The sequence below is a fragment of the Otolemur garnettii genome, unplaced genomic scaffold (genome assembly GCF_000181295.1).
Source record: "Otolemur garnettii isolate 467f Iridium unplaced genomic scaffold, OtoGar3 scaffold00093, whole genome shotgun sequence".
NCBI classification, from domain to species: Eukaryota; Metazoa; Chordata; class Mammalia; order Primates; family Galagidae; genus Otolemur; species Otolemur garnettii.
This window is the reverse complement of record NW_003852488.1, coordinates 6,798,107-6,812,680: the sequence shown is the minus strand read 5'-3', so window position 1 is coordinate 6,812,680 and position 14,574 is coordinate 6,798,107. Positions and strand designations below refer to the sequence as shown.

The following is a 14,574-nucleotide window of genomic DNA, read 5'->3' as shown; positions in this document are numbered from 1 at the left end:
TTTTGCCTTAGAAGGCTTGTCAGTTAAAATAGTGTCGCAAGTATCAATATCTTGTTCTTAGTAATACAATAGCCCACCACCTGCTGAGGGCCTAATACATGTTCTGTATGAAGTACTCTATGAATCTATTTAAATATCACAACAATCCCAATAAGACATCAAGATGTGACCCTCTTTTTACAGATGGGAAAACTGATAAAGGTAAAGTGACTTCACTGTGGGTCTCATAGCTAGTAAACTATTGTTCAGCCTTTGAACATAGGTCTCTCTAACTCAGTGGTTCTCAACCTTCCTAATGCCGTAGCCCTTCAATACAGTTCCTGTGGGTCACGACCCACAGGTGAGAACCGCTGCTTCAACAAGCAGATGTTTTCAGGTCCAAAGTTGTATTCTGCAAAGAACTACAGATGGGTTAAACTAAAATCAACCCACTATTTTTCAGTATATCAGAATTGAGCCAGAAACAGTCCAGTGAGTCTGTGCTCTTTGCAATCTTGATCTAAACAGTGAGACAGTTAACAGTGATTCAGGACTAAGTTATATACATCTTTAAATATATAGCAAAAGACACTTAAAATGTACTGCAAAATGTACAGCATTTATTCACATACAGACAAAAAGGCACAATTCTACTAAATAGTTCAACAAAAAAATACAGCTGTCCTCAACTAGTTTTATAAATACTTTCAAAAAGGGGGTAGAAATAAATACAGGATTGGGCCATGTAATATAAAATAGTTATCTCTACATATACTTTAATTTCTGATTTTTAACTCTTCATGCACCTTTTTTTTTTTCAATTTTAGCTGAATGGACACCAAGCTAGGCACATAGTGAAAAATCCTCTGTACAAGGTTACAAATGTAATGACAAGTTTGTCCATTTCAAAATAATTAAGATTTGTACACAACACATAAAACCCTTCATTTAGATTTTGTTTATAACCTAACAAATGACATTCCAGGCAACTTTACAAAAGTTTAACTAGCCTACATTTTGACATAATACATTGATCATAATCAAAGATATTTCTTGGTCAGAATGCACAAGGAAAGATAAAGCTTAAAAAAAAAAAAGGCAAATGGTTCCATATTAATAGGATGCAAGTGGGTAGATTGGGCTGGTTGCTGCTTATGGCCACCTCATACAGAGTTCCCAGCATGACATGAAACTAACCTACAAAGCTATCATTATACTGTCAGAGAAACCGTGCTCTATACCATTTGCATTTTGAAGCAGGAATAAAAAGTGTGGGCTTTTCTATTTTTGTGTGTTTTGTTTTTGTATAGGTTTTTTATTTTTTTGTGTGTGTTTTGTTTTTGTTTTGTTTTTTGGTTCAGCATAACTTGGAACATTTGAAAGCTTTTCAACCTAAATATGGGGAAAAACAGGTAAGGCATTATTTTTGCACAAAACTAGCATTCCTTATAGTGCAAATGAATCTGATACCTCTTAAAATGGTGAGAGGTCATACACTTAACTAAAATTTAGATTTTCTTTCTATGGCTTGACAAATTACTCCTCTATAAATTCTACTCTCACCCAGAGCTGTTGCTGTAGTCAAAAGATAACTGTAGAGTCCAACCTTCTCCTATAATCAGCAAAAGGTTTTTTGCTCATATGAAAAAAAAAAAAAAAAATTTTTAATTATGCTACAAGTGAATGTACAACTTGGATTCATAAGAACCTTCTATTATCTGTAGCAACAAGCTGATCTGGACAGCAGTCTTTCAAAATGAGCCCCATAGCTCAAAAATAGTCAATCTAAAAACCTGGGTCATTCTTTCCCCTCCCCTGAATTAGCTACTAAAATGTACTGGAAAAGCTAAGACTTGGTTTGAAAATGTCATACACACATTGGGGATGCATCAGATCTACAATTTGATCATCTGATAAAACTTGCATAGCAAGATGGAAAATTCAATAAGCCTTTTTTGTTGTTGACAATCATCTGGAAGACTTGAAAGTTAACTATAGAACTCAAAGCATTATTTATTAAGTATCATAATGTCCCTGCCACATGGAAACAGATGTGTAAATGAATCAAGAATTTGAATACTGATATTAACAAACTAAGGAATAATTTAGGGGAAGTTGGGCTTATTCCAAATGCCCATAATTCTAACTCTCATTGCTATTTAAACTTTCCTTTTCTTAAGATTGATTCACAACCACATTAAATTCCAAAGAAAATTAACAGGACCTTAACACTATCCACTGTCTTAGTACATATGCACTACACTGAGTGCAAAAACAGAACATTATACTCAAATTTAATGCTAAATTTATTATTGCTGATAACTTACTAGTTATTGCCATTTGCAATTAGAAAGTCCAAGTTACATATTAAGAGTTTAGAACTCTGACTCCAGAAACCTATTCAAGGGTACACTTCAATCCTTTTCCTGTATAGCCTTGGTCAATAGTAAGAGTTTATCACAACTTATTGCCTTTGATTTTTTTTTTAATATAACCTTTTTCACTTTTTTTTTCCTTTTTTTTCTTTTTCCTTTTTTTTTTCTTAAGGAATCCATTCATGTTGGAAGCCCAGATTCCCCAACATATGCACTAGTGTTTGGCTCTGGGAAGTACATATAAGTCACCAGAGTCTGGAAGTTCATCACTTGAACTTGAAAAGCCATTGTACTTTTTGGAAGCCAGACGGCCAGGTATTGGTAATGGCCAGGGAAATCTCAAGCTGGCCCAAGGGCCAGTGGTTAGGGAAGAGAGAGGTCAAGAGGACTGGTAAAATTTGTACCTCAACTGCCCTTTTTTAGAACTAAAGGCTTCGCTTTTCCCCAGTCCTATATTCCACAACCCACTCATGGGCTGCAGGCAGGACCTTGCTACATTTACCCTCCATCTCGACACTGCAGCAGCTCTACCCTGTCCCTTCAGCTCTTCCAGTAGTGATCTTTTTAAAAATTCTCTCTTCCCCTACTCCTGTATTTACACATGAATTCCCTAGTGTTACTGAAGCTTCAGAGCTGCTGCCTGTAGACTATAATGCAACAAAAACAGCCCTGTGGGCCAAAAGAGAAGTATATGATTTCAAGATCTATCTACCATAGACCTAGAAAACAAGCTTTATGGGCTATAAATTGTATATGAGGGTTTCTAGAGAACCATATCTGATTCTGTCTATTCAGGTAACCATGAGTTTGTGCTTTGGGAAGAATACAGAAGGCAATACAAATTCATGAGGCTTATTTAAGCCTTGCCCCCTTTAAAACTTATGTAATTCATTCTTATTTTAGTGTTTAGTTCAGGTTCTAGTCTTAGCAGTGTCTTACGGTTACAATCTACTCTTGTTTCCTCAACAAGCTGCAAATAACACAAACTTCTCACAACAATGATTTTGAAATGACTCTGGAAAAAAATCCAATCTGAGTTCCAAGTAAATGTGTCTGTGTAGCTCAGGAGTAAAGGGTTTCTGCTCATCCCCCACATCAGGGCTGTAGCACACCAGTGACAAGCCGCAGGGCTGCCCTTGCCGCCTGTGTCATCAGGAGGCCAAGATGCTTCTCCTGATGATGTCTGTCCTCCTGCTGATCGTGCTGCTGGTGTGTACACACTTTTTTTCTGATGCCTCACTCTCTGAGTCACTCATTTCTACATCAGGGACATACCCGTCATTCTCATTGTCGGATTTTAATTTGCTTTTTGCCCTTTCCTTGGCTGGAACTCGGCCTAGGCCCAAGTACGCATAGTCTGAGTGCTGGTGGCAGGCCCCTTCATGGACCTCTCCCTGCTGCTGCCGTTCCCCCTTCTTTGGAATCCGGAATCCTCCCCAGTTTTTCACTGGGCTGGCAGGTGTTGTAGGCACTTTGACTGCAGTCTGATTATAGTTTACTTTGATTAGAGAGCCATTGCACTTGGGCACCACCTCCTTTCTTGTGCCAGGTGCTGACTGCCCCACTCCAGGGGAGATGGCAGCTCTTGTGTTGTCCAGATGCCTCTGGGACACGTCTGTGGACCTGAGAGGCTTGTGACTCTGTTTCAAAGGTTTGTCCTTTAAGTCTCCTTTAATGAGATCACAATGAAAACGATTGTCTCTTCTTTTCCCATGGTCTGACATCATGCCATTTTTCTGTTGTGCTGATATGAGACGTGCTTCTGCAAAAGTTTTTTCCAAACTCAGAAAGCTCTCGGGGACCACCATCCCCTCCCTTCTACCACAGAGGTCTGGCTGCTTTAACAGGGTTTTGCCTTCACTTCCACAGCTAGCCTGCAATGGATCCCGCTTATGGGGCTTTTTAAGTGAATGAACCAAGGAAGTACCCATTTGTTTCCTGAAGAATGCAGAATGCCACTTCAAGTCCTCTATCTTGGGAGCATCAGGGCCCACAGAAGGACTGTTAAACAAAAGCATGTTTTCCAGTGAGGAGGAGGAACAGGAAGAAGAAGGCACACCTATGAACAAAAAACCACAAGTAGAGAAAAATTAGAGCAGAAGCAAATGAAAAAGAATAAAATTCCAGACCCTTAATGTAGCCCAATTTATACAAACTTTCTACCCAACAGTACAACATTCAACCAGCAAATATGTGAAAATTTGGCTTACAGTAAAGATACGACTTGCCATGAGAATATACATTCCTTCTGCATACTCAATATGCTACAATTTCTAAAGCAGCTAAAGTTCACTTAATTTTTCATAAAACAATTTCAAGAAATATATTTCCCTTCAAACAAGATAAATGATGTGATTTCCAAAAGGGGAATGCATGTAGAATCTATCAGGGTCACCTGATAGATGCCACCTCTTCTCCCTCTACCTGCACCACGCACCATCACCGTCCAGTCACCCGCCACCCGTGAGACAGAGCACCAAGGGCAGGGACTGGGGCTTTAAGTTTCTTTTTCCAAAATGTCTGTAGCCTCCAGGACCATTATGAGGACAAATACATGCAAATATGTGAAACAAATAAAGGAAAGTATTCAAAATAGTTCTTTACGCAGTGTTCAAAAAAAAAAAGTTCACTATTACGTGCAAAATCTATTTGTGAGATTCAACTGAATTGCTATACAATTTGAGGAAAAGTTAAACAAGTGTTTTTCAAACTTTTTGACTCAAATTATGGTAAGACTAAATTTTACAGCATACCTTATAAAAGTTCACATTTCATGAAAGAATATTAATCCTCATCACCTGATAAGCACTCTGACATCTTCTACCATATACTGTCTTTAAAGCTAGTCATGACCCACTGAACTCATCTCATATCCCACTACTCAACTATAACCCCCAGTGTGAACAACTCTGGGTGAATTCATAACATATCAGAGTTCATCAGAAAGACCATATTTCTCCAAGAACCTCAAAAGCATCTACAAAGGGTAGTTCTCAGGTTTTCCATCACCCAGAAGGTATGAACCACCAAGAAAACAATGTTCCGTCCCCACAGCATGAGAGAGCAGCCCATCCAAGAACTTAATGCTTATCAGACATGGACACGGCAAATGAATGAAATGTAACTAGCTAGAGACTTTGAACACATAGCCACAAGGCAGGGATTTTTACAAGCTGGTGGTTTGGATGTGTATGATTTCTCAAGAATCCATCATTAGAATCAACCCTTATAACACATTTAATGTATTTCTTTTACTGGATCACCTACCAGGGGAAGGTGAACAGAAAGATCAAGAAGGACTGACATGTTCTGAACTGATTTCTATCTACTGACTTGGAATTTGTGTCTCCGGAGAGCCCCCAACTCATGACTTCCCATATGCTTACATTTCCACTGCAGACACTCTTCATTCAACAGAATGACCCTACCCACTCTCACAATCACACAGAATTGAAAGCAAGGCCATCTGCTTTATTTCACTCAGAACCATCTATCTTATAAGGCAGGAGACTGACTTGAGGCATGACAACTGGAAAATCCAGAACTGGAAAAAAAAAAGCATCCTAAAGGATTTCAACTGAATTCCCTGTAGCAGCCCATGGGAAGATTAATGTTGTTTTCAACTAATCATATCTAATGAGGTTCTTCGAAGAAAGGGAGGATGTGTTTTCTTTTTCTAGAATAGTAGTAACACTTCTGAATGCACATCTACTTTACAGCTATGTGAACACAAAACACCTCCAGACCTTGTTAAGAATCTCATTCACTCACCCAAGTAAAAACACAGCCAAGATATGTAAACCCGCCTATAATATCCATGAAAAAGGACTCCCATGAAATCGGTGAAAATGCTCCTTACAGCTTATTTTTACAGGTAACCACTCATTATGGAAAGATTTAACAAGAGCCACAGAAAGCCAACCAATGGCACAACTCCACAGGTACAATGTGCATTGGGATTCCAAGCAACATTAGCTCAGCACCTGCTGGCTAGAGGTTAGGCGATCCATACCAGGCAGCCACAAAGCCATATGATAAAATAGATCCTGATTATTTGTATTAGAGTAAGAATGAAGAGATGGCAGTTCACCTTAAAGAATCTGAATCAAACTACTTATACATATAATCCACTAACTAGAAATATTTATTTTGAAAGCCTCATAACTGAACTGTAAGTTCCAGCTATTGATATTTACTTGATACATCTAGGAAAAAAAATTTTTTTAAGAGACAGAGTCTGTGTCGCCCTCAGTAGAGTGCTGTCGCATCACAGCTCACAACAACCTCCAGCTCTTGGGCTTAGGTGATTCTCTTGCCTCAGCCTCCTGAGTAGCTGGGACTACAGGCTCCTGCCACAACGCCCGGCTATTTTTTTGTTGTTGCAGTTTGGCTAGGGTTGGGTTCAAACCCACGACCCTCAGTATATGGGGCCAGCACCGTACTCACTGAGCCACAGGTGCCGCCCTCACACCTGGGAACTATTTAATCTTATATTTCATGTTGGTAAGAAAATATCTAGAATAATGTCAGTGAGCTAATACCATTCAAACTATGTAACATCTCTTAGAGAGATTAAAGTCTCCCTAAGCCTTTTTCCATTTGTTCACCTGACCAAGTTCCCGTAGTCACATGTACCTGATTAGTTATAGATAAACCAGAATTTAGATTCTAAGAAGTTAGGTAATCTAACAACTTTTTTGTTGTTTCTGTATGTTATAATAATCTAGATACAGCAAAACACAATCACAGAAAAATAAGAGTGAATCAACTACGGCTCTGTACAACACAAGCACCATAAGAACCATAAACACCATAAGAATGTTGCTGCTGTAACTTCAAAGGGTCCTTGAAAGCAAGAGAGAGACACTCACTGCTTTCCAGTGAACTCGGGTCCAAGACCTACCTGGTTCCACAAGTTCTGTGTTTCTGCCTGATCCATACTCAACAGATCTTTCTCTCTGAAATTCTTATACTACCCAGTCTCTGGGGCTTATGTGTTAAAGCTAAAAGAACTTTGGTGGTCATAACCATAAACCTCTTTTTACAGATCAAAGGAACCCCAGAGAGATTAAACAACTTGCCCAACTTTGTCCTTGACCTCCAAAGTAACTTATGTGTTTTCCATAGTAGACAAAGTATATATTTTAGTTTTGTCTCTTTGCCTAGGCTAGAGTAATGTAATATAGAAGGTACTAAATAAATACTTGGTGGTCAATCTCAAAAACAGTAAAAATTCTATCTATCTATCTATATATGTACATATATATATATATATGCCCACTGCAAACATTATCTAAAAATGGATAGATATCTTAAGATATATTTACGGGGGTGGGATATATTTACCATTATGTTATAGATAGATCCAAAAGCTAAATAATCTATAAATCTATATAGGTATCCCCATAATACATTTATCAAATGCTTGCAATATATATGCCACTGAGTCTCACAACAATTCCAAAAGATAGCTTGAAATATCCCCATTTTACATAAGAAGAAACTGAGAAGACTCAGAATTAAGACTTGCTTCTATTTGGTCAGTAAATAGAGGATATAGGATTCAACTTATATTTGAGGCCAAATTTATACTTTCCCGTATACCATGACATTTCAAATAACTAAACATTCTCCTTAAATATGAAAGTCTATACTTCTTAAATTCTTTCATGGGATAGATAAAAGAAAATTAAATGATACTTTTTTCCTTAACAGTGTTAAGGATTACAAACACCCTGCCATACATTTTGATCTACCAGGGCTCAAGGCATACCTGAAACTCTTTCTTGCTCCAAGAGTTTAGTGTAAAGATTGAATATCTGTTCCTGGACTTTGCACACAGATCGCTTAATCTTTTCCCTGCGGGTCACCATGTAAGTGAGGTTCCGAACCTAGAACGTAGAGAATAAAGATTCTAAGTAAGCAATACATTGACAGTACTGTGGTGCTTTTTATTTTCTTTACCTGAGTGAAATCAGTCCTACTAGGGCCTTCAGAGACATGTGACATCAAAATGTACTTTAACTATCCTATCATCTCCTTTATGCAGATAACAAGGATTCCACAAATATCCCTCAGTGTAGGCAGCAACACAGGCAAAGGTTAGATTGTAGAAGGAACACGTATGCAACTTGTGCAAAAGCCCTGCCTCCTGCACTAAGCCTAGTCCGTCCTGGCAGAGAGAAGGCCATTGGTGTCCAAGTCAAGACTTCCTACTTGTCAGAAGACTTTGCTTACCATCCATCAGTATCCTCTTCCCATTAATTCTATTGCATGTGGTTTAAGATCAGTTCAGAAGCCACCTCTGCTACATTTTATCAAGCATCCATGGGGCCAAGGGCCATCAGAGAGGAGGCCTGCAGAGGGCCCACTAGAAGACTAAATGGTCACCAAGAATCCAAGTAAACTTATGTTGGCTGGACACTGAACTCCGAAATGCCTGGAGGAGGAGGTAGCTCATGTGTTCCTATGAAGTGTCTGAATACCTAGGAAACTTCCTTCCCACTTTGCCAGTGATTTGCTAGGCGAGCATCTCCAGGCCAGCTTTCTGCTACATCATTACTTGGAAAACTGGTGTTACCCTTTTCCTGATTTATTTGTCACAGAAAAGACCCAAGAGCTAAGAGCTCCACTCCTCATCTGATATGCAACTGGTTACACATTCACTAACCCATACTCAGTAATCAACACTTAGATGCATTCCCCATTTTAAAGCTGCCTGTCACCTCTCAAAACTGAAACAAAATAAGGAATTTAATTCCGCAATCTTCAAATCTACTATTAAACCTGACTAAATTACACGGGCCAGAAAACACAAATGTCAAGCACAACACACCAGATACACAATTAAACCTTTCTTCAGGAAGATGTGTACAAAATCACCTAAATCAGATTTAGATTCAGTGGTCAGAATGAAAAGTGACCATGTTGTCCCCTTCAGCTCCTATGGTCAATGTCATGCCTAAAACTCACATCTTCCAAGAACAACCCCTTCCCCTGCCACCTTACTTTTACTATTTTTTTCATAGACTCAACCAAGTGATATCACCTTACTTCAAAGAAAAAAGAGCTCAAAGGTCATCAACCTTTTTTTTATTGGGGGGGGGGGCCGCAATGAATGAGGACAAGCCTAAACAAACCTCTTTAGGACACAAGGTTTTTGGACTCTGGCTGAAGTACAGACACTTCCCCTGAGGTCTCTAAGTCCTTCCTGAACCCTAATAACACCAGATGTGTTCAAGGCTTTCCCTTGTAAGAGGACAGGGGCTTTATTAAGAGAAACAGAACACGGATTGACTGGCTTTTTACATTTGCATCATGGTATAAGCTGGTGGCTTAAAGCAGGAAAATGATCCTAACTGATGGAGGATCTTCCTGTCCCTTAAGAATACTTGTTTCAAAAGAAATATATTTTAAAATTAAAGAAATGCATTCTGGCTTATAGCAAATAACATGTTAGTGTCATTCAGCCTGGATAAGGTAGTGCCTTCTCTGCCAGCTGTGCATCCCTAAGCCAGGAAATAGGTGTCCATTAGAGGAATCCTAACCCATGTGGGATCAGAGGTGGCTAACAGACCACTCTCTTTGATACCGATCATTCCAGTCAGAGGAGATTAAGAGTGGCAACTCAGAAACAAGGGTCCAGACCTACATCTTTGTCACAGATTCAAACCTTTGGGAAAATAAACAGAACAGTTTTCCCATTAAGACAAGGAATCTGACTTCTGGAAATAGGAAATGGAAAACAAATTCTCTGACATCCTAGAGGTAGATTGCTGTCATATCTAACTCAGATGTATAGCAGATACATCTCTCTTATTTGAAGTTATCCATGAAAATGGAAAAAATAATTAGACCAGGGAACATTAACTTTATATTTTATTCAAGCTTAATTTGGGTAGCTTTGGCCACTTCCCCCAGGAAAGGCCTCATCATGGCTGCTAAATGATAAAATCTCACTTTTATTATTCATAAATTCTAATGAGAAATACCTAAAAATATATCCAAAAGCAAAGGCCATGACTTTTATCTAGAACAAGTCAGCCCCTGGCCTAACCACACTTTGGGGTAATGAGCACCCTAAATCTGACCTCCCTATGCACAAGTCCTTGTAGGACTTTAATCATCAACCTATCTATAGAGCTTAACTGATTTTCTACTATCCCTAAAACACATCCTGCTTGCCCTGTACACTGCTCAAGACTTCCTCCTGTGCTTCATCTTCTCCCAACTGTGTGTTCGGTAGTGAGGTACCCAGTAACAGGTCCCAGTGCATTCTCATACCACCTTACACCTAAGAGTCACTCTCCCCTAAAGCAGTGGTTCTCTAACAGCAGGATGCTGGCTCCAAATTTGCATTTTTGCCAAGTTTCCAGGTAATGTTGAAGCTGATCGGAAACCACACTGAGAACTAATGCCCTAAGGAATCCAAGAATGGTTTTAATAGGTTTTCTTGAATTCTAAACAGTTTGCAACATCAAAGCTAAACATGCCTTTTGTCAGGGAACAACTGTAGCCTCTATCAGATTTTTTAAAGATGACCATCCCACTAAGTAATTAATAGGGCTGTCCCCCAGGACTTGGCTACTTTCCAAACCACCAGCCAGAGTGCAGAGGTAGCATGTCTTTATCTGAACAAGTACTCATTTGCTGAATTTGCATTTACTGCATCTTTTATAAGACAATGCTTAGGGAGGAAGGAATCCCACCAATGTAAAGTGCCATCCTTGGCAATTTGATGTGGCCTCCCAAGCCTTCCTGAAATCCATTCCCATCACCTTTCAGATCCAGAACTGGTACCCAAGTGTGTAATGCCCCAAGGTGTATGACTGCAGGAAAGAGCAATTACCATAATCAGTTGTCTACATTTCTAAGGAGAATGACCATATGCCTCAATTATACTCATATGTATTAAATGATTTTTTAGTATCTAGTATGAACTGATACTGTGTGAGTTAAACAGAACACTAACTTGAGAAAACAAAATAGAATTACTGATCTTCTTATAGTCACCCCTGCCCTAGTGAGCTATTAACCTGATACATTTACTATTTATAATTACAAAGAACTGTGCGACTCTCTGGGGCATGGCAAAGCTTTCAATTTTTTAAGGCCTCTACCTCAAAGGTATCGTGGCAAATTTGGGGAAATACATTTTTTGTTATAATAAATTCGTCTTAAACTGAGACTAAATTCCCTAACATCTGTTATGCTTTTTTAAAAGTAAATATAAGTAATGCCACACACACACACACAAATCCTTATTTATTCCCTGTTTCTCATACATCATTGGTATTGTTCTACGTAAACAGTGACAGTAATGACTCCAAAAAAATATGTTTAGAATTTAATTGTAAGTGCATGTTAATCTGAGTAACTTAAGTACAGAAAAGAGTTAGTACACCACAAGCATTTTCTACACTTTTATTTTGTGGTGATTGTGAGACAAACACAGTCCAAACATTAGGCTTCTCATCCTCCCCTCCCAAGAACTATCTGATTCCACAGCTCATGCACCCCAATTACAGTATTATCGGGTTGGGATAATGGATTCTCACCAGGATTCCAGTTTATCCTTTTGAATCTCTTTCTCATCCCTTAACAAAAATGCCACACATCCATGTGGTTGAAAGGCAAGGTCTTCGTCACACCACCAGGGGGCGTATGGGAGCAGAAATGTCTTCCAAACCTGCTCCCAGCTCCCGCATCCCCTCCCCTGAATCAGCTGCCTTCCCAGGAATCCTGACCGGTCTGGCAAAGGGATTCAGGTAACTGACAGGGTCTCCAAAGAGGACTTCAAAACACTTCCACTCCTGTACCATCTCTAACAGGGCTGTGCAGGTCTCTGTGCAATCCAGTTCAGTACTTCTGGGGTCTATCCCTACTCTTTGCCTACACTCTGGATTTCAAATCACTGATGAGTCAGATTCTCTCCAAAGCAGGTGAGTCACTCCCTATTAATAAGCAATGTGCTTGAGGAAGATGTGTTCACTGTTTCAGGCCACTTTCAGTGCAGACTGCTTCGGGCCAGAAAGCCCCAGTCCCTTACCTTTCATACTAATTAATTTAATCGTGGCCAGCAGACAGGGGAGCTGACACAGAGGATGCTCCAAGCTGCACCCCCAATTAGCAAGACTCGGCCAGAAACTACCTACAGGGAGCAGGGGCCCCTGGGGGAAAGACAGCCCACTCTTAGTTATTCCTGTAGCAGGAAGGGAGGTCCAGACTGGGACCCCCAAGGTAATGGAGTGTGGTGGAGGCACCGAGCAGCAGACAGCCAAGACTGCAGGCAGCCGCAGCCACAGCCACCAGTTCAGCAATCCAGGAGTGTGGCAGACAGCTCATCTGTAGTGTGCTGAGCATGACCAGGGGCTCCGCAGACAGATCTGAGGTCCCCGTGCACAGGGAATCTCACCCACACCCATACAGACACACCACAGAAACACAGATGGACGGACAGACAGACAGACAGACACACACACACACACACACACACACACACACAGAGTCTGTGACTACTGAGCACCTTACTGCCAGGAGTATCTTCTGTAACATATGCATGTATATGTATTTCATGCACACACCAGCACCCATAGCCTGCTCTGCTCCGTGACAGTACTGGGAATGACCCTGTGAATAGCCAAACTCATAGGTGGGCCACCAGCGCTGAGTGTTTCCCCAGCCTGAACAAGAGATTCCTACCTCTGCACCACCTCCCCCCTACTAAATTAAATCCATTCTGGTTCTCTAAATCAATTGTGAATGATTCTGAGTCAAGCCCTTGGTATTTTTCCCTGGGTTCAGTTCTCTCTAGCTCTAGAATGAAGGGGGGGAAGACACACCCCATTTGATCTTACAGAACAGTAAAGATTAATGGGAAAGTGTTTTTTTTTAAATCACAAAGAAGCTCCCCATTCAGTGGCAGTCTTGCACATATGTACAATGAGTTTACCAGCCCATAATTATATTTAACCAACACAACCTCATGCTGCGGTGTGTACAAGGGTCTGAGAGTAAATGACTGGCTATCATGTCTTGCTCTGGGCAAGCGTTCGCCTCTTTGCATCTTCTTTTCTAAGTCACTATAAGGTGTCAGTGTCAATCATTACCCTCTCCAGGTCCTGCCGCAGGTGCGTGAACAGCTGCAGCCTCCTAAACAAGACATCCTGCTCCCGCTTGGCTAGATTGTCCTCTTCATCTTTCTTTGGGGTGATCAGGGGCTTGTTGAAGTTGACCTTCCTCTTCAACTTCCAGTACTGGTACAGGAAATCCACTACTTCCTCAGGCAGCCGCAGGGCCCTGGCAACATCCAGCAGGTTGACGAAGGTGTAGAACTCATCCTCCAGCTGTTGCAGCTTCTGCTTACGGACACTCACCCGGTGGGCCTCCTCCCGATTCTGCTCAAGGCTGGCAAAGGGCTCCAGTGGATTCCGGGGGGGACACTCAGGAGCCCCGTTTTCCTGTGTGGCCCCCTCGCCAAGGCTCTCCTCGGGTTTCCGGTGTGAGCTGTGCTTCGGGCAGTAGGACTTGAACTTGACTTCATCGTTCTCCGCCAAGATGGTCTTCATCTCCAGGCCCCGGTCAAAAGCACAGGTCACATGGAAGGCTGTGCGGCAGTTCTTCACAGAGCACTGGCCACAACATGCAGAGAACAAGAGGAAAGAGCGTTATGGAGCCACAATAGTGGAAGCCCCTCAGTGCTCAGCATCCCCGCACACCCACACACAAAGAACAGCCACATACGTCAAGCAGGTGCTGTGACAGAAAAGTGTCACATGATGAACCCTGGCAGAAGTCATGTTTTAAATGAGGTAAAGTTTGAGGGCTGAGGGCACTCTTCAGTTCAAAGTGTGATCAACCAAACCATAACCTTCTTAGAAAAATAACTGTTAAAGCAGCATGATTGTAGAAATGACACATATAGAGGAAGATAGCTTGGCACTTAGATCACATACAAAAGAACCTGTACTCAGTATGCAGAGTTTACATGGAAACATTAACTTGGTTTTTCCTCTAGATTTGAGCTTTTAGTATATAGAACTTAAATAAGAATCTCCTCAGAATGATTACTAGTTATGGCTTTAAAAGAACATAAATAAATCCTCATTCTGACCCCAGCCAGGAAGAGTCCTAATCCAAGTGAGAAACTAAACTGTGCATTTCCTCAAAGCAACAGTGAGGGGCTACGACTGAGGAAACTGAATAAAACCCCCAAGGCATA

The 14,574-nt window shown here is 40.7% G+C and overlaps 1 protein-coding gene across 3 annotated transcripts in view; it reads right to left on the bottom strand.

Annotated features, from left to right (window-relative positions):
- Positions 1 to 577: 577 nt before the first annotated feature.
- JADE1 (jade family PHD finger 1) overlaps positions 578 to 14,574 on the bottom strand; it is a 64,845-nt gene continuing 50,848 nt past the window's right edge. For all 3 annotated transcript variants that reach the window (XM_012808733.2, XM_023516567.1, XM_023516566.1), the window contains exons 9-11: positions 13,463 to 13,984; positions 8,128 to 8,245; positions 578 to 4,413 (exon numbers count right to left, since the gene is read on the bottom strand). In XM_012808733.2, coding sequence (XP_012664187.2) covers positions 3,506 to 4,413; positions 8,128 to 8,245; positions 13,463 to 13,984 — 1,548 coding nt within the window. In that variant the 3' untranslated portion in view covers positions 578 to 3,505. The remainder of the gene's footprint in view (positions 4,414 to 8,127; positions 8,246 to 13,462; positions 13,985 to 14,574) is intronic.